Source organism: Pogona vitticeps, chromosome 2, assembly GCF_051106095.1.
Source record: "Pogona vitticeps strain Pit_001003342236 chromosome 2, PviZW2.1, whole genome shotgun sequence".
NCBI classification, from domain to species: domain Eukaryota; kingdom Metazoa; phylum Chordata; class Lepidosauria; order Squamata; family Agamidae; genus Pogona; species Pogona vitticeps.
The window spans coordinates 296,392,177-296,419,795 of NC_135784.1; the positions used below are offsets into that span (position 1 = coordinate 296,392,177).

The 27,619-nt window shown below is 42.8% G+C and overlaps 1 protein-coding gene and 1 long non-coding RNA gene across 2 annotated transcripts; one reads left to right on the plus strand and one right to left on the minus strand.

Annotated features, from left to right (window-relative positions):
- Positions 1-3,663: 3,663 nt before the first annotated feature.
- LOC110085076 (uncharacterized) lies at positions 3,664-20,740 on the plus strand. Its single transcript, XM_020804902.3, has 11 exons — positions 3,664-4,042; positions 6,330-7,792; positions 9,098-9,205; positions 9,718-9,770; positions 10,479-10,521; positions 11,854-12,002; positions 14,334-14,387; positions 14,851-14,916; positions 16,705-16,782; positions 18,228-18,278; positions 20,603-20,740. Exons 2-11 carry the CDS (start codon positions 6,353-6,355, stop codon positions 20,640-20,642), a joined length of 2,082 nt encoding a protein of 693 aa, XP_020660561.3. The 5' UTR covers positions 3,664-4,042; positions 6,330-6,352; the 3' UTR covers positions 20,643-20,740.
- Positions 12,437-15,337, minus strand: LOC144586653 (uncharacterized). The gene is made up of 2 exons (XR_013541584.1): positions 13,257-15,337; positions 12,437-12,799 (listed from the first exon to the last, which is right to left on the minus strand). It is a non-coding gene; the product is annotated as an uncharacterized LOC144586653 (long non-coding RNA).
- Positions 20,741-27,619: the final 6,879 nt, after the last annotated feature.

Below are 27,619 nucleotides of genomic sequence, written 5' to 3' on the forward strand. Positions count from 1 at the left end.
ATTATTTACCAGAGGTTGCACAGTTGATTTTTTAACAAACGTGTAATACACATACATCAGTAATTTGCTACTATTAGTATTGCCCCCTCAAAAGTCAATTGCTATCCACTTGGTATGTTTCTCATTACCTTTGGAGAAAAAGGCTTAGAATTAATAAGAGTATAGCATAAAGGGAGCAAATTCTGCTTGAAATGCTTTTTTAAAATGCCTTTTAAATTTAATGTTATTAGTAAATGGAAAATGTGATTTGTTACACCAAAGATGTATAACACAATTTCTACACATTACCTTTGAAATCTGAAGTAGTTACCTCCTCATTACCCCTTTCAGTAATGAGTTACAAGTACCTATGTTATTTAAGCCAGAGAGTTCCAGAGAAACATCTACTTCTGCTTCATTGACTATGCAAAAGCCTTTGACTGTGTCAACCACAACAACTATGGCAAGTTCTTAAAGAAATGGGAGTGCCTGACCAATTTACCTATCTCCTGAGAAATCTATATGTGGGACAAGAAGCAACAGTTAGAACTGGTCATGGAACAACTGATTCATTCAAAATTGGGAAAGGAGCACAACAAGGCTGTATATTGTCTCCCTGCTTATTTAACTTATATGCAGAATACATCATGTGAAAGGCTGGACTGGAGGAATCCCAAAGCGGAATTAAGATTGCCAGAAGAAATGTCAACAACCTCTGATATGCAGATGATACCACTCTGATGGCAGAAAGTGAGGAGGAATTAAAGAACCTCTTAATGAGGGTGAAACAGGCCAAAAATGGTCTGAAGCTCAACATCAAAAAAACTAAGATCATGGTCACTGGTCCCATCGCCTCCTGGCAAATGGAAGGGTAAGATATGGAGGCAGTGACAGATTTTACTTTCTTGGGCTGCATGATCACTGCAGATGGTGTCAGCAGCCACAAAATTAAAATACGCCTGCTTCTTGGGAGGAAAGCGATGACAAACCTCGACAGCATCTTTAAAAGCAGAGACATCACCTTGCCAACAAAAGTCTGCATAGTCAAAGCTATGGTTTTTCCAGTAGCAATGTATAGAAGTGAGAGCTGGACCATAAAGAAGGCTGACCGCCAAAGAATTTCTGCTTTTGAATTGTGGTGCTGCAGGAGACTCTCGAGAGTCCCCTGGACTGCAAGGAGAACAAAGCTATCCATTTTGAAGGAAATCAAATCAGTGAGTGCTCACTGGAAGGACAGATCCTGAAGCTGAGGCTCCAATACTTTGGCCATCGCATGAGAAGAGAAGACTCCCTGGAAAAGACCCTGATGTTGGGAAAGTGTGAAGGCAAGAGGAGAAGGGGACGACAGAAGATGAGATGGTGGGACAGTGTCATCGAAGCTACCAACATGAATTTGACCAAACAGGGAGGCAGTGGAAGACAGGAGGGCCTGGTATGCTCTGGTCCATGGGGTCACGAAGAGTCAGACACGACTTAACAACTAAACAACAATAACATGTGATTTGTAACTTGGTGTTTCCAAACTGTCTCACTCACACATACATAGAGGCAGGACAGAGAAGGAGACACACAGGATCAAACCTCCATCAGATACTTCAAAAGTCACTGCTTCTGCTGAAGGGGTGGGTGGAGACACTGTGGTGTCATGGTTTATGTAAGAGGGACACTGGCTCTGGACTTGCCTTTTGCCAGTCCAGGTCCACCCACCAGTGGCTCAAGCCATCCACTGCCTGTTGACACCACCCCACCTCCTGTGTAACCCATGAGGGCAAAAGACTGCAGCTCTAAGGGCAACAGGAGATGTCTTTGAGATGGTCAATTGGGTTAGAAACGGCTGGTCTGCCACTTGTACCGTGGTCTTGCTACATTCTTTGCTGCCTACCCAGAAATCTGGTAACCAGTTGCTTCCTTCTCTCCCTCCCTTCCTTCTACCTTTGCCCTGCAGGATTCTCAGCCACAATCCCCTCACTGCTGTTGCGGATGATTATTTTTATAAACTGCCCTCACTGAAGTTCCTGTAAGTAGATGACACACTGACTTGCTTTTACTTTCATTAGAGATGTTTCGGTTGGCGTGTCAAATCTAAAGAAGTCAGCGTGATAGAATCATTGGGAAAATTACATTTTTTGGGTGGCAGTTCCCAGAATCCTAACGTTTTTGCAGTTGTAGTCCAAGACAGCAAATGTACTAACTTTAAGATCAATTTCACACACACACACACACACACACACACACACACACACACACAACCATGGGAACCTTATAAATGTAAACAGCTTATTGGTATGTTTTAACAAATGAAGAGCAGCTGTAAATTGTCCATTCAAGACCGAACCACCATTCCGACAATAGGTTGGACATATTGTATCAGGGAAAGTCAATTTTCTTCCAGTTACTGTAATGATTGCAGCTAAGCGCAAAGGGGCAGGTAAGCTAGGAAGGTGCAGGTGATATGATAGTTTCTGCTACTCAGAAAGCCTCAGGGCTTCAACCTGGCAAGCCTTGGCTCCATTATAGCACTGGCATGAAATAATTAAAGAAGGAAGATGGGATTTACTCTGAGTTTGTGCGGGCTGTAAAGTCGGGTTTATTTGTTCCAAAGTATTAATGCATAGAATTTGTTTGATTGTACAGTATCTTCATACTGCTTCACCTCCCTTCAAAGCAGCCTTTCAACCTTTGGAGACCTGGCTTTATTCCCACTGCCATTGAGAGGCTGGTGTTAGATCAATCTGCCCGGTTACAACTCTACGCTACAGCTGTTTTTGTATCACTGCTGAGTAACCTGGTTCAGCCTTTGGGTCCCACAAGACCAACCTCCCAGTCAGAGGCATGACGTCTATGTGGGTTTAAACTCGCAGTTAGACGTTTCAGGGCTTAAGCTTGCTTTTACATAGCAATCTTGTTCTGAACATCTTCTCTACCATCATCCTCTCCATCTTAGACACCTAGGCATGTGCTGTGATTATGCAGTAGCTAGGGAAATGCACACTGCATAGGCTTTGTCACTCTTTTATTTAATCTTGCTAATAGTGCTTGACATATGACAGGATGGAGTCCCATGGTGTTTCAAAGCCAGGTGGAGAGCAAAGCCTTTCCATTCTGCAACATATTAAATGTCATCCAGAAGCAATAAATCCATCCCCTTGTACTCAAATATTATCATGCTTGTGTCCTTTGTTTAGGAAGTGGCACATTAGGAAAGGAAAACAGAGGAAGGTTATTAATTTCATCCTACCTGGTAAAATAGGCTGAATAATAATGCATTAGGCCAGCTTATTTAGACCCATGAAATAGGGTCAAATAGTTATTATATAGCCTTGCTGCACTATGCAGACTATCCTTTTGTGTCTCTTGTTCCTATTGACTAATACAACAAAGAATGTATGTCATTTTGCAGAGATTTAGGTGCTACAAATATTGTGCCAAATGTTGTGGTGGAGATACTGAAAACCTCCATTCAGCTGAAAACACTGTAAGTACTGTGTGGCCTTTTCCTTTTGCTGGGTTTCAAGACTGTGGGGAACGAGTGGAAAAGGCTGTTAGCTCTATGTTATCTGCCTCCCCTTTTCCCGTTTCCACCTTTTCTCATACAGTCTCGGTGTAGGAAATGAGATGTGGAAGCTTTCTCTAAATGCTGTAATTTTCATGGAGCAGTTTATCAGCATTCATACAGGAGGATTCCTGTCTCATTTCACTTGCTATCTCATAAAATAAAAGGGAGTTTCTCTAGACAGATATAGGCATGGAAGAACATTTTAATGACAATAGGTTGGGACCAACCATAAGAAGGAGAGGGCTGATCCTCAGATGCAAGAGTGCTGTCCATCCACCCTTGCAATGAGATGTGGATTGTTCTTGACCTAAAAGAGTTCAGAGGTCACCAGACATTGAAAGGACTGAGCAAAAGTGGTGAGATATTTGTCTTCCTGATTCCTCTATAGCATCTTGCCCAAGAAGGTGTTCTGCTGCCTTTGCCGTATTCAGGACGACATCGAAGTTTTGTGTGAGACCATCAAATTGGATTGCACAGAGGCATGTGACATAAACACCACTCTGTGTGGTAGGTTGAGAGCCATTTCCGTGAACTCAGTTTCCTTTGTTAGCTTCCTATTCAGGCATTCAACACAGTGGCAATGTGAATACATGGGCCAGGAGCTCGGTCATGGCATGTAGTCTCTTTCCCAGAATGGCGTGCATCACATGACCTTCTCCAGCAGACCTCTGCACAAAGAGCACAAACATCAGCTGAAGGGATTTCTGAGATCTGTACACTGTTGGGGAGGGGCTCACAGAATGTAGCTCTGCTCCTCACTTCTTTTTTTTAATTGCTAGCAGGATAGCTAACAGAGTTGGAGCACTTGGCTATAGAGTCACCAGATGGGAGGTCAATTTGGCATTGAACAAATTGAGAAAAGCCATCCTGTTTAGTCTTGGGCAAGTTATATAGGGTTCTAGAGCATCACCAGAAAATTCTACTAAGAGCTTTCTACGGAATAAATGAGCCATTCATTTACTAGTTTATATGTCCGGATTAATGCAGGGAAGCCAAAGCAAGCACAGGCCTGCATGCAGTCCTAATAAAACTGGATTCAGCCCTCCCTAACCTGGAGACTTAATTGTAACAGATTTAGATCATTTTGCAAATAGTCATTATAAATAGCTCTCTTCCCCCCACCCCCTATTTTTTTCTCATATAACCTACTATTAAAATACAGTGAGCAGAATCCTGTTGGTGATCTATATGAGATAAATGCCAGGAAGTCTAGGTAGCAAATTGCCCCTCATAAGCAAGGTGCCATTTGCATTCTAGGAAGGAGTACCTGCCCAGGAATGCAACTTTTTAATAAGCAACAACTTGTTGCCAATTGCCATTACCCTTAAAGGTAAAGGTTCCCCTTGACATTTTAGTCAATCGTGTCCGACTCTAGGGGGCGGTGCTCATCCCCGTTTCCAAGCTGTAGAGCCAGCGTTTGTCCGAAGACAGTTTCCATTGTCACATGGCCAGCCTGGCTATACACGGAACGCTGTTTACCTTCCCACCGAGGTGGTACCTATTTATCTACTCGCATTTACATGCTTTCGAACTGCTAGGTTGGCAGGAGCTGGGACAAAGCGATGGGAGCTCACTCCGTCGCGTGGATTCGATCTTACGACTGCTGGTCTTCTGACCCTGCAGCACACAAAGGCTTCTGCGGTTTAGCCCACAGCGCCACCACGTCCCTAGGTAAGGTAAAGGTTCCCCTTGACAATTTTTGTCCAGTCGTGTTAGACTCTAGCGGGTGGTGCTCATCCCCATTTCCAAGCCATAGAGCCAGCGTTTGTCCGAAGAGTTTCCGTGGTCACGTGGCCAGTGCGACTTAGACACGGAACGCTGTTACCTTCCCACCGAGGTGGTCCCTATTAATCTACTCACATTTGCATGCTTTCGAACTGCTAGGTTGGCTGGACCTGGGACAAGCGACGGGCGCTCACTCCATCACGTGGACTCGATCTTACAGCTGAAGATCTACAGACCTTACAGCACAGAGGCTTCTGTGGTTTCACCCGCAGCGCCACCACGTTCCCCGCCATTACCTTTACACAAGTGTAAATCACCAATTGGATTCTGGCCACCATGTAAGACTTGGTGAAGAAGCCAAGCAGAAACAGGATTAGCCATGTGGTCCAAAGACCTTCTTCCGGACAGTGTGCACTCCTCAGCTCTGCAGCTCAAACAGATAACACACTTGATAACTTCCTTGGTGATCTACTGCCAAACATTTGCTTGTGCAAAGTTGATGTTTATAGTTAGGCATTTAATGTTGAAAAAAATCTTAATGCTGCTTTCTGGACACAACAAAGGGTGGTTCTGGGACAATTCTTGGGAGCTGAGGAGCAGTGGCCATTGTAAGGCAGCAAGCTCAACCAGAAAGTGCCTTGCTTACAAAGCCCATCCTTCCATGCGCAGAGACCTGTTGCTGCTGCAAGTTGCCCATTTGCATTAGTGGCAAGAAAATGGTAAAACTAGATGGACTGGGCGCTTCATGGTAAAACTCTCCTTATTTGTTCAGTGTTTCAATCATAGGGCTGTTCCTGTTTTCTGAAAAATAGTAAAACAGAACTAATTGTAAAACAGGAGAAATGATACACACTATGTATTAGTCCTGAATATAGGTGGTGAAGCGGCTATACAGCACCCTCCACACACAACGTCGTGTGGATGTGCACTTCTGCAAACATGCATCTCTCTTTTCTAAACTTCTCCAAACATTCAGCCCATCTCTGCTGTAGACACCAGATATTTCTCCTCCTCTTCTTCCTCTTCTCCAAAATCAATATGATCTTTTTTTATTATTATTCCTGAGCAGACCAAGAAGGAACTTTGAATAAGATGCAGAATGAAGTCATGAAGGTCTTAGAAACCAGGAAGCAAAATACAAGAACCATCTTGACCGTTCTTCCTGAGAAGCCTCTACAAGACAACTCAACCCTGTCCCTTGCAGTGACCCAGGGCCTCTCACATTTTGGCATCCATTTCCACAACCTCACCCCACACATTTTCACAACAGTCAAGCAATTAAGCAACCTGAAAGCGGATGACTTTATGGATGTGACGTGGGCAGACAAAAGTGACCTGAAGAAACTGTACTTGCTCGCCAAATTGCTGCAAGCGGCCCTGAAAGAAAAAATTGCAGAATATGAAAAGGAGAGTCAAGGGACAGAAGGGCAAAAGGAAGCCCCTACGCAAGTTTCAATCCAGTTTGAGGTTCCTGTGATAAGGCTGAAAAGATACCGGGAAGAAGTCAAGAGAGAAAAATGGTTTGGGAAAATTTCCAGTGAAAGAGAACCATTTCCCAGGATGGGCACAGAATTTCCAAAGGCTGTCATTCGACAAGATGCAGAGCAGCAAGATAGCCTAGATTTGCACAGAGGGACTCAGTCCAGACAGAAGAAACTAGCCTGGAGCCTAGAACACCAAAGTGCTGCTTCCCTCCTCAGGCCTCAGCGAGGTGTGTTTCAGTCCTCGGGGAAGCGTTCTGTTTCGGAAGCCGTGACAGGGGCTCCCAGCTTGACCGCTTCCATTGTGATGGATGAAAATGCTGCAGATGACTTGACAGGCAGAGTAGTTATTATTCTGAAGCACTCAAAGAAATTAAGGAAGCCCATCAATGAAGTGTTTCAGCCTACAGTCAGGAAACAGGAGGAAGAAACATCTGGTAGCCAGCAGGCTCCGTCAGAGAGTCCGCCTGGCCGCTCTTCAGATACAGAGAACACTGGGGATCTTGTGTCAGGAAATACGCCTAGCGGAGAGAATTCAGAGAATCTTCTGCCAGGAAATAAGCTGGACTCTCAGACATTGCAAAAGGATCAAGAGTTCCTCCGTCTCATGCAGAAAGAGAACAAACCCCAAATGCCGGCTGCAGGCACTGGAACGCTGAATGAGCTCTCACCAGACATAACTCTGTCCCAAGACACGCGCTGGGAACATCATGAACAACTGACTACGGCTTCTCCACAGGCCACTTCTCTCCAATCTGGGGGTGACTATTTGCTTCAAGGCAGCCTGTTTGAGGCTGAGGTGAACAAGCGCTTGGAGCCCCTCATCCCAAATATACCAGTGCGGAACCTCATCTCTCATGTGATCCGGATACTGAAAATGGACTGTACGAAGCCTGACATCCAGATGGCTTGTGCTAAGCTCATCTCTAAGACAGGCCTCCTTATGAAACTCTTTAGTGACCGAGAAAACATCAAGGAGACTTACTCCTTGTGGCAAGGAGGCAACATGAGCACCGCAAGGCCAAGTAATGAGGGGAAACCTTCTGATGAGGTGAGGGGGTAAACCTGGCCTACCAGATCAGGTCACTGGGAGTTCATCTGATGCCTGTTTTTTTTTTTTTTTTTTTGGAAAGCTGTTACTGTGTAAAGTGCTGTGTTACACCTTCCTGTAAAAAAGCCACGAAGTGCAAGTTGTGTTGCGCAAGTTATTGGGGTTAGGCTACAACCAATGAGCAGAAAGAGATAAAGAAGCCCAAGACTCAAAGGCAAAGAGAACCCCAGTGGGCCTAATTAGTGAAGAAGTTTATTCCCAACTAGAGTAGGCTCACTGAAGATAATGAGACTTCTTATTTACTAACAGAAGTCAAGTTTGTCAGCTCTAGTTTGAACTAAAACTGGATTTGGCCCAACGCTGTGTTCAATTTTTGAATCTGACATTATTGTTACTAAGTCAGCTGCAAACAAAATGATAGAACTTTTATGACAGGCATGTTTTCTTTCTCTCTCCCACATGTACTGTTGTTGGAGACTAGGAAGGGAAAATTTTTTGCAGGTGTTTGAAGCATAATAGAGCTTGTAATACATGGTTAATCAAAGCTAGTAGTGGGCCATAAACCTTGAGAGCACAACGCATCATGGCATCAACATTTCTCAGTTATATCATGTTCCACAACCCGAGGGGGGAAAATACCATAAACCTCTAGTCTAAATGATTGAATCATATGTTGTTTATAAGAAGGAATGGAAATCATAAACATATGTATTGCAGCAGAGGTGTTAACGGTGCAAACTGCAAGGATCATTTAGAGGAAATGTTAACAATATGCTGTAGTATTTGGTAAGGGAGACAGGAGAGGCAAAATACAAATTGTCTGAGGGTTTGCAGAAATCCTTTCACTGCATCTAAGGATGACCATAAATCTGAGGCCCAGTGCTAGGAAAATGTCTGGAAACAGAAGTTGAAAACATCTCAGGATATAGAGCTGGAAAGAAACCAGGAGGATAGCTTCCGGAGAGAGCGGGACTGGAATTTTGCAACCTGGGAACACTTTGAATATCTGAAACCTGTTGTACTTGCAGGACGTTGTTAAGATTTGCATTTGGCCCCTCCCATCCCTGGAATCTTGCCCACCGAAGACTTTCCCCTACTGGAACTTGACATCTGAGCTGACAGCTGTCCCCACCATACTTCCAGACTGGACAGTTCACCTTCCAGCCTAGTGTAAGGGACCTTAATATGCTCGTAGGCAAGCAAGCCACCTGGTACCTCAGGGAATGTTTTGGTTCAGAGTGTTGGCAAAAATGCAAAATCCAAGATGGCCTACTTTTCTTTTCATTCTTTTTTCAACTCTTGTAGATATCAAGGCAGGGGATTCTCGAATATGGGTACAACAGCAAACTCTTGTTGGCTATTTCCTTGACCGCAGTCATAATGGTTATTATAGCAGTAATTTGTCTAATTGAGGTAAGCCAAAATGCATGTTTAAACTCTTTAATCTTAGAGTATTGAATTGTCATATCTCGGGGTATTAAATTGTTGTATCCCAAGTGAGTTGAAGGGGAAAATGAATGTCCTCAAAAAACCTGATATTCTGCCACTGTTAGATGGGCAACCATTCCATACTCATATCCCTTATATTTTACCTCAGGGCATGGAACAAAATCACTTTTTTTTGGAGTATAACTCCCAGTGGCATGGCCACTGACTGGTGATTGTGGGAGGTGAAGCACCAAAAGTAACTTGCCCCGGCTCTCATTTCAAATATTGTGAGCCAATAAGATAGAATTGTTATACCTCAGATCCTTAGACCTCCTCTTCCCTCCCCCCCCCCCCCCGATCCCAGTGTTCAGACATGCCACATGAACAGGACTCTGTTCTGGTCAGAATGGAAACGCCCCCCCCCCAGCTGTGTAAAACTGCAGGGCTGTTGTTACAGTCATTACTCACAAGCTTTCCATTCTTTTCTTCTTCAACAGATCTGTTCTCATCGTTCTGCTAAAGCAAGAGAAGGCACCTCAGATGAAAAATGGTAATTGTTGCCTGAAGACACAGAGATTTTATTAGTCTTCACTGTCAAAATGTTGCATGCAGGATTACTGCATTTAAACGATGCTAGTCTTAACTAGAGTAGACCAACTGATAACAATAGGATTCAACTTGTTTGTAACTTATATGTCCTATTTATGTCACTGGGTCCCCTCTGGGTAGGGTTAACACTGGAATTAGCCCAGTATCAGAATACTTCTACTTTTACTGAAAGCCAAAGATATAGTTTATAAGGAGTGGATATCAGGATTGAAATCATATTGTAGGTCAAATCAGATGCTGACCTTGTAATTAGAAGTTGATAAAACATCACCTCTCCAGTGATGTATTTCTTTTAAAGCTGACTGGTCAGACTTGCCAATGAAGCCCTGAAACTTGCACATTAAATATATGATGTTACATTCAGAGAATCAAGCTGCTCTGATCACTTTTGATAACAATAACGCAGACAAGCGTTGAGGCAATTATAATTTTTTTTCATATAAAAGTAACTTTATCAGACATAAGCCCAAGATCCTAAAAGTCAAAGCAAGTGTTGCCCTGAGATTTAAAGTATGAGAATGCAATATATATTCCTCACCCCTGAAATCTATAATCTTTCTCAGCCTGAAACATTTATATAGCATTAAATGAAGATTTACTTTAAACAGTTTTTTTAAAAAATTCTCATGTTTAAATTCTTTCTTCCAAGGTCTTTTCTGGGTAGAAGGAAGAAAAGTACCCCAGAAAAGCAGGTATGTTGTCCCATAAATAGAAAAGTGCGGGTGGACTAATCATCCTGTCTTGCTGTTTGATTTAAAAGTTGAGGCCCCACATTCCCACGTGTTCTTACAGACACACAATGTGGCCTTGTGACAGCCTTATTGTTCCACAAGGACAACAACAACAACAACAACCATCACCACAGCCTTTTAAAAGTTGGGTTGGGAGAAGGAAATTACCAAAGCTTCCAAAATCCTCCAGCTAACGGTTGAATGCTGGCTGAGGAATTCTAGGAGTTCTTAACCCATAAAAAGTAACTTTTCCAAACTCTTTCTGCAGTGCATCTACCAGTCTGACAAATATAAAGTGTTTAGCAAGAGAGTATGTTGTTTGCAAAGACCCCATAGGAATGTTGCAGTACACACTGCCCGGGAGAGCTGGACCTTCCAGTGTCAACGCCAGGAAACTGAAAGATGTTGTGCTTGTTATATTACTTCCCTAAGTGGAGCACTTAATTTCTCTCCTTAAGGCCACCTCCCCTTCACTTTGGTGGGAGAGAGAAGAGTCATGCATTATTAGAGACTTAGGTAGCAGCTGACCTATGTTTTCTCCCTGTCTCAATTATGGCATCTGTAGTTAAAGACCAATCGTGAAGCTACTATAGGACCTCCGTATCTGTGAGATTGGTATCCACGATTTCAGATACCCATGGTTTGCTGCAGCCCGATATACAACACACAAGGAGGTGTGCCTTGTGGTTTTTGTTCTGACTCCTTTTTTATAGGCTTCGCTGCTATCTGTGGTTTCAGGCATTTGTGATAGATTATGGAATGGATCCCCCACAGATAGAGTTCTACTCTATTGGCAACAAAGACTAATGGCCAGCACGACTAATGGTTAGGGACTCTGGAAGCTGAAGTTTAAAACATCTGGGGGTAGCAGAGGTGGAGAAATACAACTCTAGAATGGGTCTGGACAAAGTGGGGCTATCCAGATTTTTACAGTTATTTTTATCATTGGCCACTTTAGCTAGGGCTGATAGGAATTTGAGTAAGCAATTTTTGGAAAGCTTGGAGGTCAGTTGTCCAGCCCTGTTCTGGAGTCTGAAGAAACAATGATGAGAAACTGGCTTTTGACCACCTCAGCCAGACCTTTCCAAAGTGCATTCTAGATGTATTGAATTATAGCTCTCGTCTTCCTCAGCCTACTTGGACACAGCATTGATGGGAATGGTTGTGCAACACATTATATAAGGGAAAATTGGGGAAAAGCTACTGAAGACTATGGCTTTTTTTAATAAACCCAATTGTGAAGCTGTTTGGTTGTTTTGTTTGTGTGACCCATTCTCACATTCTTCTTTGCAGAGTTCTGTAGCTTCTTCACTTGATAAACCTATGTGGCTCGAAGACATGTATCGGCCCGTGGATAATACGCAGAGAAAGAGCATGGTTGATAAGTTGCATGATGCTGATTCATCAGATGAGGAAGATATATTCAACCGGGCCAGTGCAAGGTATAAATGTAAAGGGCTGTTTCAAGACCTCAGCTTGTTACATTGCAGATCTTTCTTTCTTTCTTTCTTTCTTTCTTTCTTTCTTTCTTTCTTTCTTTCTTTCTTTCTTTCTTTCTTTCTTTCTTTCTTTCTTTCTTTCTTTCTTTCTTTCTTTCTCTCTCTCTCTCTCTCTCTCTCTCTCTCTCTCTCCCTCCCTCCCTCCCTCCCTCCCTCCCTTCCTTCCTTCCTATAAGTGGCAAAAATTCAACAGAAGCAATTTTCTCCTCTTGGAGATTTACATTAAATGCTTCCCCTTCTGAATTTTCGACTCTTGCGTTGTTCATAAAGGCAAAGACTCTTACCTAATAAATACCGGCAAATGTAATCAAGAAACTGAATTTCAGCAATTCTGATACTTCATTGTTTTCTCTCCTGGGCTATCAGTAGTATCATGAATTATGTGTAATAGTAATAATAAATCAAACTGGTTATTTTGTATACTGCACTCCTTCAACAGGATTTCGTTTTACAAATGGCAGGATCTGATTTTCTTTTTGTATGTGCTGCCTGTACAGGTTTTTTTTGTATTATTAATTGCTTTTTAAAAATTTTATTAGATAAACTACAACATAAACATAAAATACATAAACCAAAATACAAATCAACTGTTCCCCACCACCCTAATCAGAACCTCTTGCAGTAATCCTCTTCTTCCATTATCTTTATTCTTCTTTCTTTATTGTCCTTTTCTGAAGAACTGCATTGATTCCTGATTTGGAGCTTTCCCTTTTCCTCATGTTAGCACATATTCAAGAAATCTGCCCCATATATCATAAAATTATTATTTTCCATCTCTCCTTTCTTAACCTTTAAATTACAAGTTAATTTATCATTTATAGCAATGTTCCATATTTGATTATACAATTCTTCCATTTGAAATTCCAATTTCGATTTCCAATTGCTAACTATTATTAATCTGGCTGCTGTTAATAAATTGGTAATCAACTCTCTAGTGATCTTATCATATTCCACATTCTCAAATATTAATAACAAAGTTATCTCAGGATTAAATTCTATATCTTTTTCACATACATCATTTAATTCTTTAAAGATTAGTTTCCAAAATCTTTGTACTTTTTCACATTCCCACCATATACCAATTTCTTTCTCACATTTCTAACAGACATTCATATAACTAGCGTTACTTTTATTCAATTTTATTGGTGTCAAATACCATCTTAAACCCAATTTGAAAAAAAATTATTTTATTCTCACCGACATAAAACCCTCATTTTCAACATCTTCATCCGTTCTTCACCATTTATTCTTTTTCCTAAGCCTTGTTCCCACACTAGCTTCAATCCTTCATTCTCGGTCTCTTCTTCTTCTAGATCTAGCAGGAATTTATAAATTTTACTCACTACACCTTTCACTGAGTTAGTCATCTGGATATCTTCATATGATAATAGAAACTGTTCATACTTTGTATATTCTCTACCTTTGTTGTACTTCTTTACCCATTCGTTAGTCCATCTTTCTAATTGGATATAATGCAACCATGATATATTCTTATTTTAAGGATTGATTTTAATCTTTATTTTATTTATTTTGATCTTTTGATCTCATTTTATCCAACCAATCTTTTAATCAAATCACTTTTTTTCTTTAAATAATTCTAAATAATGGCAGGAAAATTTTCTATTTCAGTCACTAATCCTAATGAAGAGTTAGACGCACATAGATTCTTTTTATACTTGTACCACACATTTAACATAGTTTTTAAAAATAGGTTATTAATTTCACTTATTTTATGTTTTTTAATTATACCAAATAGATGTTTTCTAGTATCAACCTGTAGTTCTGATGATTCCATTTCCCACCAAATTAACCTTTCTGGGTTATATATAATTTCCCAATAATCAGCTGATTAGCCATATAATAATTTTTTATATTTGGTATGCCTATACCTCCTTTTTTGTTGTTTTATACCAGTACCTTTTATTTATTCTAGCTTTCTTCCCTTCATTACAATATCTATTAATCAATCCTTGCCAAAACTTGCAATCATCTTCTGTTAACTGTATTAATAATAACAAACGTCCTTAAAATGCTAACAAAATTTGAACCATAAAGCAATAATGAAAAATTACATTTATGAAGTGTTGCATTAAAAGAAATTGCACAGTGTGGACAGCATCTATAGGCAACACCAGCCAAAATCCTGTGGGTTATTTATAATCAGCATAAATAACAAAAGTTTGATCGACGTTCGATAAATAGTTTCAAGCTGCAAAACACCTGAGCCCTTGTGTAGCAAATTCCATGAAATGTCTGTTTTTTCCTCTTTTTCAGAGCATCCCTAATCTCTGAGCCCCCTCCTATGGAAAAGCGCAGTTCCATAAAAATGTAAGTAACCCCAAGAGATGCAAAACCTGGGTTGTTAGTTATGCCTTTCCGTTTTCTAATTTGTGGCACAGATTAGCAGCCTGATGCCATTCAAAACAGTCTGCAAGAGGGAACAGTAGATCAGTGGGCAAAAAAAAAAATAGAATTACAGTAGAATAAATGAGACCTATAATTTTAAAAATGACTATGAGGAAAAGACCGAGAACCTGTTAGAAAAGTGAAACAGAGATTGACTAACGCTTGGGCAAGGTTGGACGCTGAAGTCCTACATAACAGGAAGCTAAGGCCCTGCTCACTTTTGGCTCAAAATGTGTGGCATACTGGTCTAGGACTCCCTGAAAGCAACACTCTGAACAGTTGCTGAAGAAAACTTCAGGGATCATGACCATGTGAGGGAACGGATGAGAACAGCTTTTACATGCCATAACCTTTCGTTAATTCTCTTTTTTCCTGGTTTTGACAGAGAGGCAGCAGCTCCTCCTCCTCCTCCTGAGGAGCCTCTTGTTAAAAAGGCCAGTTCAAAGAAATTGTGAGTAATTGCAGGGTTATCTAAACCTGGGCTACGGCTTATTCCCTTTGCAACTAGTCATTTGGGAGAAATAGGTGAGGGTAGCCTGCTCAGAATTTTGCCCAAACCATCCTTATGTTGGCTGCTTTACTAAGCATATTTATTACACTTATACAAGTTAGCTGCAGGATGATCTCCACTCCAGTATACTTAATATTAGGCCTTTCTCTAATAAAAAGGGATCTATGGATGAGATCCGTAACGCAATGTTGCAATTATGAAGTGTTGCATTAAAAGAAATTCCACAGTGTTGACAGCATCTATAGGCAACACCAGCCAAAATCCTGTGGGTTATTTATAATCAGCATAAATAACAAGTAAAAGTTTGATTGACATTCGATAAAGAGTTTCAAGCTGTAAAACACCTGTATACTTAATATACTTATACTTGATATTAACTGCACTTGATATTAAGTATACTGGATCTCCACTCCAATATACTTAATATTAGGCCTTCCTCTAATAAAAAGGGATCTATGGATGAGATCTGTAACACAATGTTGCAGTTCACAGTGGTTTAGATTAGATTTCCAGACATTCTATTACATTCTATTAGATGTTCAGTCAGTACTCCCATTTCCACTGAGCATGTTCTGTCCCCATCAGGCTGTTTGTTTGTTTGGGTTTTTTTTTCTCTATTGGGAGTCGATCTTGCAAAACTAAAAGTATAATACAGTAGGCCCTTCATATCCATGGGGGATTGGTTCCTATTTATTGCTGGAAATTGTGAATAATCGCGAACGCAATACATGGCAAGGTAAAAGAAAAAGTCCAGAAAAAAGTATTAACATTATTACCAGAACTGGTCAACAACAAGAATATGTAGCATGGTCTCTGGTTCCCTGTAGTGGCCAGTTCTGCTAAAAGTATAATGAAAATACATATTTCTAGTTTTTTTCTTTTAATATTTCTAATATTTTCAGACCGCAGATAAGTGTAACCATGGATACTGATCCTGTGGATATGAGATCCTACTGTAATAATAATCTCAGAATAGCTTAGCTGGAAGGGACCCTCTAGATCAGTGGTCCCCAACTTTGGGCCTCCAGATGTTCTTGGACTACAACTCCCAGAAGCCTTCACCACCACCTCTGTGGGCTGAAGTCCAAGAACATCTGGAGGCCCAAGGTTGGGGACCACTGCTCTAGATCATCAAATACAGCCCTTGGCAAGGAGGGACAGTGGGAGATTGAACTCCCATCCTTTGGATCCGCAGCCAGATAGCTAAACCACTGAGATATCCAGTAGTTCTATGTCCATGTGTGTTTGTGCATGTGCATGTGTGCATGCAGTTGTGTATGCATATCTCTGTGCCGTTCCTGTTCCAATACTAGCCATAAAATAGATAATTGACTGAGTATGTGCTCATTCAGTGACTTTGCAAATACAGGTAGAACACAGGCCAGACTTGAAGCAAACTTATCTCATATGGGTCAAGCGTCCTGATGATTCTTGGGAGGGGGTGTGCTATTTTGGTGAACTAGAGCATATTTGGGCCACACATACTTAGGTTCTTATTTGTTTACACTACATTTGGAAAAGTGGAGTTACTCTTTGGACTCTGCAGCTTCCGGAATCCCCCAGCCAGGATGGTCACTGGATCTGCTCCCCAAAAAGTGACTTTTGAAAGCTTTAGTGTTAGGGCAGTGTTGGTCTGAGCAGATGCCAGCTTTTAGCTGTACTGCAAACAAAGTCAGCTAGCTTACCTGCAATGCCAGTCTCCTGAAGGCCTGTTTCTCACTCCGTTAGGGCTCCGCCACCGCCTGCAGCGGCTGAACCACCCCCTAGTGAAGAGGCCACAGGCGAAGCCTCAAGTCCAAAGACAGCGTGAGTATCTGTAACAAAGCGGGGTCTGTTTCCCCCCCTTCTCTTTCAACTGACTTTAACAGCTGGTCTGAAAGGCAGCTTTCTGTGTGAAGACTGTCAGATCCATGATCATTAAAGGAAACTTACTGATTTGAATTACATTACATTTATGATAATTAACTCCACCTCATGTTCATCCTTTTGCTCATTTCGTACAGACTGAAAAACTTAATATGGTTCTCTTGATGGAGTAACTGTTGCAGTAAAAATAACAAAAGTTTATTACAGCACCTCAAAGACTAGCATGTTTTAACGGGCATAACCTTTCATGAACCACTGGTGGCTGCAGCCCAGAAAAGCTTACTCCAGGTAGAACTTGTCAAGTCTTTGAGGTGCTACAAACACTGTTTTCTTTAATTCAAAAAGATCTGCTCCTCAGAGCTTGAAGAAAAATACTCTTCTTTCCTCCCAAAGTGTAGGGAGAAAAGAAGGGGCAAAGCAATCCTAGGCCCTGGTCACATGAGAGAAATGTTTTCTAGTTCTTCCGGCACTTTCCATACCTCTGTTGTACTGAATCGTGGTCATGTGGTTTATATCCCAGGACAAATATCCCAAGAACTTTTAGCAGTACTGATTTATTTCCTCCTGTTTGAATTCTTATGGCCTGCTACACCACGGTACTGGTTTATTTTCTTTCTTGCTTCAAAGAGCAGTTTAGCCCCTGTACACATCAATATATCACAAACAAATCTTCTAACGTGCATGACTGTGGGAGCGAGCTTGACTCCGTCCTCCCTTCTGCACAGCTTTCTTCCTCCCCCGTGCACCCACAGCTATTGTTTCCAGCCCCTTTCGTTCCTGTCACAATGGAATCTCACGGGGGGGGGGGGGAGACTCGCACATGGGAGTTAAAAATTAAAGGCAACATTGATCAGGAAGAAGTTTCTGTTTAGGAAAGTGTCCCTCTGTTGCACCGATTACTCACTAATAATGTAATGGTGCCCCCCCCAAGTGACATACTTTTATTAACGATGTATTGGACACAAAAAATAAAACAAAAAATGTGCACAGTGCAGTAATGGCGGCCATCTTCCTGGCTTTGACTCCTGTGCACACAGGCAATCCCAGTAAGGAGTGCACCAGTACAACACAACCTTCCTGACAGTGGGGAAATGTTCCTCAGTGGCACCGCTAGCCAGGAAAATGTCTCAGTCTTGCCTCTGCATTGAGTGACGAGGGGAAAAAAAATACCAACATAACGTTTCCCTTGTGTGACCAGGGCCCTCGTTGTTAAGGACAGGTCTTGCAATGTTGCTTTTAGCCCCGCACAACCCCACACCTCTGTAATGAAATGCCAATGTAGTTGGTGGTGGACGCTTGAAGCTAGAATTACAGACTAGTACAAGTGAACGGTCGTGGCAGCACAAATTCTCCTCAATACCTGTTTTTCACTGTTCTTCCCTCAGGCCGTCCGGAGATGAAGGGAGCGAAGGGACTGAAGGCACTTCAAAGAAACCGTAAGTCAATAGTATCCAAACCTGGGTTGATTCTTCCCTTCTAAGCTGCCGGGCTAAAATTAGTGAGAGATTCATGTTATGAGGTAGATAATCTAATGTTACAAAGCCATTTTTAAAAAAAAAGTCATATAAAGGTAAAGGTTCCCCTTGACATTTAGTCCAGTCGTGTTCGACTCTAGGGGGTGGTGCTCATCCCCGTCTCCAATCCGTAGAGCCAGCGTTTGTCCAAAGACAGTTCCCATGGTCACGTGGCCAGTGCGACTAGACATGGAACGCCGTTATTTTCCCACCATGGTGGTACCTATTTATCTGCTTGCATTTGCATGCTTTTGAACTGCTAGGTTGGCAGGAGCTGGGACAAGCGACGGGAGCTCACTCCGTCGCGTGGATTCAATCTTATGACGGCTGGTCTTCTGACCTTGCAGCACAGAGGCTTCTGCAGTTTAACCCATAGCGCCACCATGTCCCACTTAAACTCATATACTTAGTTGCAAAACCAAATTGAGTTATTTATTGCGAGAACAGGAATAAAAGAGAACAAGAGGAAGGAAAAAGGGGAAACAGTGGATGTGTTAAATATTAAATTATTTTAGAGAAAGCAGAGGGACCCACCTTTTGGTAGTACTGCATGGATTTTTGTCATTTAATTCAGGAACCAGCACCGTGTTATGGTTTCCCATAACCTAGTACCCTCCAGATGCCTTGAACTGCAACTCCCATTATTGCCAGCATAGCCACTGGAGATGATGGGAACTGTAGTTGTCATGTGACAACATTTGGAGGGTGCCAGGTACACATTTCATTCACCGTTGCTGCAATGCAGTTCTGCTGAATTTTGAAGGACAAGTGGTCTGTTAGAGATTTAGCCCATCATTCTATTCAGGAAGAAAACTTTTGTCTTTCTAGTACTGAAATATCAAACATTTCACCACCAAAGGAGCAGAAAACTAATTGGTGTTCTGCAGTATAGTCATGTTTGTGGTGCAGATTTCTTTTGCGCACCACACTTCCTGAATTTCTGTCCCTTGCTGATGTGTAAGGTTGCCATCTCTTTTTACTGACAAGGCTCTCCATTAGAGATGGGGATATTTGAAAATGAATATGAATATCTTCATCCCAGCTGCATCTAATGCGGGTTCAGCTCCCAGAACCAGCTGTTCAATTCAGTTGCCGCCATGCTGCCAGTGTCCCGCTCTTCCTGCCAACTGCAGCAATAGCTTCTCTGCCTCCTTGCTTGTCTCGCCACTCAGCAGCCATGTGGGGAGGCTTGTCCTCTCGCCTTCCTGCCTGGAGTGGCCAACCGAGCAGAGATAGAAAGAGCTACTGCTGCAATTGGCGGAAAGGGTGGGATGCCGGTGGCAAGGCAGCACATGAGTGGATGGGGCAATTCTGGGGGCTGGACTCATATTAGGTGCTGCTGGGACAGGAATATTCATATTTGTTTATGAATATGAATATCTCCATCTCTATTCTCCATTTTTAACGTCTTCAAAGAAGGAAGAAATGTTGCAGACTACATGTCTTATTTGTCAAACAAAGAGAAACGGTGGTCCCAGGATGTAAAAATGGGTATCAATACTTTATTCAGGTTGTGTAACAGTGCCTGTGGAATTGCTTGCTAGATGTGACTTCCATCTTGGCACAAATTTTGCAACCACTTGGACAATGTTTGAGTTACCCAGGCATAGAGAAATGACAGGATTTTGGTCTTAGATTTTTCAATATCAAGTAGAACTGCTGAAAATGACAGTAATATATTTAATGAGAACAATAATGATCATGGCTGAAAGCCTGTTGTGCAATATTTGGAAGCAAATTACTGTAAGTTAAGAAATCTCCACAAACTGTGTCTGTTGCACACTGAATTGCTTGACTTAGCATTCAACAGATAGCATCTACGGAAATTTCTTAATTTACAGCAGTTGGCTTCCAAAACATACCGTATTTTTCGCACCATAAGACGCACTTTTCCCCCACAAAACAGGGGGGTGGAAAGTCTGTGCGTCTTATGGAGCGAAGAAAACAGATTATATTTTCCTGTTTTCTTCTCCTAAAAATTGGTGCGTCTTATGGAAAGGTGCGTCTTATGGAGCGAAAAATACGGTAAGTCTTTTGCGTAACAATGGAACAGGATTTCAGCCATTGGATTTTTAATTAATTCCTTGAAATATCAGTGAATAAGAATAGTAATTTGTTTTAAATAAAATATTTCCAAGCACTGGTAATGGCAGACATAGAAGAATAATTTGATAGAATCATTGGAAGGAAATCCAGTTCAAGGGGTGCATTTTTAATAACATTATTTCTTTATCTTATGCCTGCAGAAGTTCAGAAGAGGAGGAAGAGGAAGAAGAAGAAGATTGATTTCTGTTTCAATAGTGTGTATCAATATAGGTGTATATTATCTAGAAAAGAATACAAAATTCCCAGAATATTATTAAATACATGCCTATGACAGCTACCCCTCTTATTGCCGTCCATACCTGATCATTCAATATTCATACAGGACTTTACAACAGTAGTTCCCAAACTTGAGATCCTAGATATTCTTGAATTCCTGAAAGCTCTAACAAGCTTTTAGACCAATTAATGGTCACTGCTTTAGAGAGACCAAAGCACTCACTTTCCATCTATGTATTTAAAACAATTAGTATATGCTTTGAATCCTTACAAGGCTCTCAAAGTCACGAAAGATCCTCCGCATAAAATTACACAATGATATCAGGAATCAGTATTTAGTGCCTGGATTATTCAGGTTTACTTATGGGATTTATAATAACATGTGCTGCCAAGCTGAGTCGAATTTACGATGCCCCTTTCCATGTATATGGATGGTACTCAGAAGTGGTCTGCCCTTCCTTTCTTCTGGAGACACTCTGGAATTGTACAGCTTGCCCAAGGCTACATAGGCTGGCTCTTCTGCTGGGAAGCACAGTGGGGAATTGAGCTCTTAAGCTTTGGCTCCACAGCCAGGTAACCTACTCTCTTAGCTATGCCGTCATACAGGTTGGCAAAAGTTTTATTTTCCAAGTGATTCTCAAGCAAGCATAACATATTAAAGCTTAGTACCAAATTCCAATATATCAAAACCACACATTTCAACATGAGATTTATTGTCAAGGAAAGCAATACACCCAACCTCCATGGTGTAATTATACATGATATTTGTAATTCGGAATGCTAAGACAATGGATCTGAAAAATTGTGGGAGAATATAAAATCTTCACTTGGCATCTAATGGCAATATGTGTGGCACCAGCAAGGTTCTCTGGGAAGGGGACTGTGACAAACCCAGACCTACTGGGATATGTCACACAGTTACACTAAGCTGCCACCAACCATTCCCTTTAAGAAGTCACACAGACCAGGGATGGATTTTTAAACAATAAAAAGAATAAGGTTTATTTACATACACACAGGGAAAAATAAACAATCAGGTAACTAAGATAAAGTAACGTGGCTTATTCTCACACATACAAGCATACAGTTTGGTTCACACAGAACCCTTAACTTGAAGCACAGACCCTGAACCTATCAGTTCTGGCTACCCAACAGACACCTGAACCTATCAGGTTGGTACTCTGACACACAGTAGTACCCTGTCTGACACACGGACTCCCACAACAGCTTCTTCTTCCCAGCTGCTGCTTCGTCACAACCCAGCGTCTCTCAGCATCTCCTAAACTCTTCACACACACTCCACATATATATACAGTACAGCCCCTCCTCCTGATGTCCCGCCTTCCACTCCCCATAGGATGGAACTTTCCCTCCAAACCCATGACAGACAGGTAACATCAGTGCTGTATGTAACACCTCCCCTCTTTATAAGTTGTTTTGTAGGGGGAAAGCTAACGTGCTTTTCACCAAAAAACAACCTGAATAAAACACACAACAACAGTTATACATACCATATTATACTTACTCATACTTACATTCTAAGTTAACCATAGCAATTAGGCATTTTAAACATTTACCATATACATTACATCAATTTACCTTTATTCATACAAACCAAATTCAAAACCAGGTACATTTTACTTTTTGTCATCATTATATACACATAGTCCATGCTCTTTCGCCGTCTTCATTCTTCAGGTCTTCTTGATAAGGCGTCAGCAACACAGTTCACTGACCCTCTGACCACCTTCACTTCAAAGTCATAGTCCTGTAGGTTTAAAGCCCACCTCATAAGTTTGCTATTGTGGGTTTTCATTGTCTTTAACCATTGCAATGGTGAATGGTCAGTACACAGAATAAAATGTCTTCCCCAGATGTAAGGCTTGGCCTTCTGGATCGCGTAGACTATGGCCAAACACTCCTTCTCCACGGTTGCCAAATGTCTCTCACCTTTTTGAAGTTTCCTACTCAGGTAGGACACTGGATGCTGGTCACCATTCTCATCCTCCTGGCACAGAACTGCTCCTACCCCGCTGTTAGACGCATCGGTGTAGATGATGAACTCCCGGTCGAAGTCTGGAGCCCGCAGCACAGGATAGTTGATTAACGCCTCCTTCAACCTCTGGAACGCCGCCTCACAGTCGCTGGTCCACGGGATGCGGTCATCAGCCTTCTTCCTCGTCAGATCGGTCAGCGGAGCCGCAATCTCGCTAAACCTCGGGATGAACTTTCTGTAGTAGCCCACCAACCCAAGAAATGATTTGACTTTTTTCTTGGTGTTGGGTCTGGGCCAATCACGAACAGCTTCTATTTTGGCCTCCAGGGGTTTTATCACTCCTCCCCCTACCATGTGACCCAAATATTTTATTTCTGGGCTACCCAGCTGACACTTGCTGGCCTTTACTGTTAGCCCTGCTGCACTTAACCTCTGCAGCACTAACTCCAGGTGTATCAGGTGATCTTCCCAGGTATTACTGAAGATCCCTATGTCGTCAATGTAGGCCACTGTAAAGTCACTGAGCCCTGCCAAGGTCTGGTCCATCAGCCTTTGGAATGTGGCTGGTGCATTTCTGAGACCAAAGCTCAGGACTCGAAACTCATAGAGACCAAAAGGGCTGCAAAAGGCAGTCTTTTCTTGATCCCTGGGATCAATTCTTAATTGCCAATATCCCTTTACCAGGTCCAATGATGAGATGAACCGACAACCCCCTATGGTTTCAATCAGGTTGTCTAGCCTGGGCATTGGGTAGGCATCAGGAGTGGTTACACGGTTTAATTTCCTGTAATCAACACAAAACCTAATGCTCCCATCAGGCTTGTCCACAAGGACTATCGGAGAGGACCAAGGACTAGAAGAGGGGACGATTATGTTCTCCCTAAGCATCTCGTCCAGCTCCTTCCGCACCTTGTCCCTATAGGGTCCCGTTACTCGGTATGGGGATACTGCCTGCGGGGGTGCATCCCCTGTGTGGATCCGATGCATCACTCCCTTCACTATCCCCGGCTTGTTGGAAAACACCTGTTGATATTTACTAAGCAGCATTTTTAGTTCTTGCTGCTGGTCTTGGGTGAGTGCAGGACTGATCTTTACTTCCTCTGGGTTGTATTTTACTTCCCCTCTACCCTCCCAGAAGGGTAATTCAGCTTCCTCACTCTCAGCTGCTTTTATCGCGAATAAAACCCTCTGTTCCCCTCTGTAGTAGGGTTTTAGGGCATTCACATGAACCACCCTCCTTGCTTGGTTCTCCTCCTGCTCTATTAGGTAGTTCAGGTCTGACATCTTGGAAATGACCCTATATGGTCCTGCCCATTTGAGCTGCAGTTTATTCTCTCTGCAGGGCCTAAGCCAAAGCACTTCCTCCCCTGGGTCAAAGTGCCTCTCTCTAGCTTTGTGGTCATACCATGTTTTCTGTCTGACCTTCTGAGCTTGCAGGTTTTCTGCTGCCAGCTCTAGATTTCTCCTTAGGTCATTCATCAAGGTGTCTACGTATGTCACAACGTCTTGTGGGTCATCCTGGGTGATCTGCTCCCAATTTTGTTTGATCAAATCAAGGGGCCCTTTCACCCCTAAGTGTGCAGCAAACATGTCAGAGTGACCCCTTTTTAAGATCATGGGGCGATACTTTTCAGGTACCACCAGCTGACTTCTGATCCCATCTCCCCCTTTTGAGATATTCCTCAGGGTTTCTCTATATAAAATCTCCTTTTCCTCCAGAAATCTCACTGGGGTTTCAGGTGTTAGCTGGGCGTCAGTCACCTGTTCAAAACACTTTTGGAGAGTGGCGTCTGCCTTTTGCTCCTGTCCAAATCTGCTGTCTGTGGTTAAGGTTTCCACCACAGCTTCTGAACTCCCCTCTGCTTCCGTCTCTGGCTCATCATTACCCCCCTGAACTGTCCCTGTGGTGGCTCGTGAGCGTGTAATCACTAGCACCCGTTTCACATGTTCAGCCAGGTCATTTCCCACGAGCACGGCTGCTGGCAGAGTCGATGAAATCGCTAGCCGCCAATCTCCCCTCCAGCCTTGAAAGTTGACAGGTACCTCTGCTACTGGCAGAGAGATTACCTGCCCCTCAATCCCTGCCACCTTCATGCTCTCATTTGGGATTATAAACTCCCTAGGGATGATATCTGGATGGCACAGGGTTACCTGGGAACAAGTGTCCCGCAGCCCCCTATACTGACGGTCAAGTATTCCTACGTCCACCCCTGCTGTCTCAAACAACTGAGAATCTGTTTTTATCAGCAAGCAGCGCTTTACCTCCACAAGAGGACCATTTTCCTCAGCCTGATCAGCAGCGGTAGCTGTTCCAGACTGAGTAGCCATGGCAACAGGCTCCCTCAGTGAGACTGAGCCTTGCTCTTTCTGGACACAGAACACAGCTTTTGGCTTGGTTCCACTAGACTCCTGAGGCACCATTCCTTTTAGCTGCTTTAATTTCTCACAATCTGAGATTAGATGACCCTTTCCTTGACAGAAATAACATTTTCTGGTGTATTTTGATTCTCTCTCATCTTGTTTTGGTTTTCCCTCCAAAATCTGAGGTCTTGGTTTCATGTCTGAGGGCTTCCCTTCACCATGGGCCCCTCCCCCTTGCTGGTTTTTCCCTGGTCCCTGAGAGTACTTGCTGTAGGTTTCTTTGGGTTTACCTACAGATTTCCCCTCACCCAAGGGCTTCCTTATTTGGGAAATAAAATCTGCGATCTCTGCGGCTGCTGCCACAGATTTCGGTTTCCTTTCCCTCACCTGGAATTTCAATTCCCCATGCAGGACTGAATAGAACTGTTCCAGTGCTATCAAGTCTTTCAGCTGCTCATAGGTCTCTGTTCCCTCCTGCGATAGCCATTTCTCAAGCAGCCTCACCAATTGGGCCCCCACTTGGGTAAAAGTCTGCTCTGGCTTCTTGGTGAGGGACCTGAATCTTTGTCTCAGCTGCTCCGCATTTATCCCATGTCTGGCAAACACCAGTTTTTTAAACTCTGCAAAATCTTTCATCAGTTCCTCAGGCATCTCGGCATAAACCTCAGCCAGGCTACCACTGATTAAAGATCGCATGATGGTCATCTTCTCAGTTTCCCTCACTGAGAAGTCCACAAACGCTCTTTCCACTAGGGAAAAGAACACCTCAGGACAATCTCCCTTGTGGTACACAGGGAATTTCTTCAGGTCAGCCTTAGACAATTGGCCTCCCTCAGAATCCCTATTGTTATTATTGTTCTGGTTCATCAGTTCCAGTTTTCTTAATTCAAACGCCATTCTTTCTTTTTCCAGAGCAATTTTCTCTCTCTCCATTCTTTCTTCCCTCTCCATTCTCTCTCTCTCTCTCTCTAATTCAAATTGCCGCTGTTTCTCTCTTTCCTCCATTCTTTCTCTCTCTAACCTTTCCTCCATTTCCCTCACCCTCAGTTCATGCTGTTGGGCTAGGAGTATTTTTCTGAGTTCTGGGTTCTGCTCTCCTGTGCTGTCACCTTGCACTGAGCCAAATTCATCCTCAGAACCTTGGTCAATCTGGGGGTCTTTCACATCACTCATTTCTGCCATCTGGCTTCGAGTCAAGGGCATAATCCCCCCTCAGAACAGGCTGCTTTAAAAAGTCAAGCCTCAAAATAAAACGACCACTTTTTTCCTTCTTGCCTCAGAACCAGCTCTCCCTAGAGATTGCTGCTGTTCTTCAGCACTAACTTGCAACAGTATCGAGTCAGAGCCTACCCCCCTCTGCTGGGCCTCTCAGCTGGCAAGCTAGATCACTGTTACTACGCAGTTTTGCCTCAGCTTTTTCCCGCCAAAACTAGGCTGCCTCAGAGCACCTTAATCTAAGTCTCCCCAGTTGGCACGTTCTTCTACTAGCGCACCTCCCCGTGAGGTACACCTAGAAGATTACCTACGCGCCTCAGACTGTCCCTGACTAGACCCCCCTTGCTCTGGGCACACTTGCCAAGGCTTTGCTGGACCGCTGGACAACTGGACCAGTCGTATCCCACACGCTGGACACCAATCAATGTGACAAACCCAGACCTACTGGGATATGTCACACAGTTACACTAAGCTGCCACCAACCATTCCCTTTAAGAAGTCACACAGACCAGGGATGGATTTTTAAACAATAAAAAGAATAAGGTTTATTTACATACACACAGGGAAAAATAAACAATCAGGTAACTAAGATAAAGTAACGTGGCTTATTCTCACACATACAAGCATACAGTTTGGTTCACACAGAACCCTTAACTTGAAGCACAGACCCTGAACCTATCAGTTCTGGCTACCCAACAGACACCTGAACCTATCAGGTTGGTACTCTGACACACAGTAGTACCCTGTCTGACACACGGACTCCCACAACAGCTTCTTCTTCCCAGCTGCTGCTTCGTCACAACCCAGCGTCTCTCAGCATCTCCTAAACTCTTCACACACACTCCACATATATATACAGTACAGCCCCTCCTCCTGATGTCCCGCCTTCCACTCCCCATAGGATGGAACTTTCCCTCCAAACCCATGACAGACAGGTAACATCAGTGCTGTATGTAACAGGGACCACCCCTTAGACTTCTTGTTTGCCACCTAGGTTGCTTTTCGTGGCCAGGACAATGGGTGCAGGGCCTCCAAAAGGAAATCTTTCTGTTTCAATAGGTATATGTGGAAATGAAATTTTAAACATTCTGCCCCTTCCAACTTTGGGAAGGGGCTTTGAAGCAGAGAAACACCACTCTGAATTGGGCCTATTATAAATTAACACACCTTGAGGGCACCAGGATGGAGAAGCTGGCTTGTTCTACAAAGACACCTTTGTGGGTGGAACCAAACGCCAAGAGGTTCAAGAGGTCATATTACTAGGTCTGTAGCATTCCACTTCCTCAGAGGTCACTTGGGACAAAGGGGCTCTCTGGTGATGTCAGAGGGACTACTTAGACAAATAAGGATTGGGTCTGGAGCAGGGCTA

Bases quoted from the DNA above. Each gene is read 5' to 3' on its own strand.
- LOC110085076 (XM_020804902.3), top strand. From the start codon at position 6,353: ATGCAGAATGAAGTCATGAAGGTCTTAGAAACCAGGAAGCAAAATACA. The intron at 7,793-9,097 runs GTGAGGGGGTAA...CAACTCTTGTAG, and splicing joins AGGGGAAACCTTCTGATGAG to ATATCAAGGCAGGGGATTCT. The intron at 14,388-14,850 runs GTAAGTAACCCC...TGGTTTTGACAG, and splicing joins AAGCGCAGTTCCATAAAAAT to AGAGGCAGCAGCTCCTCCTC.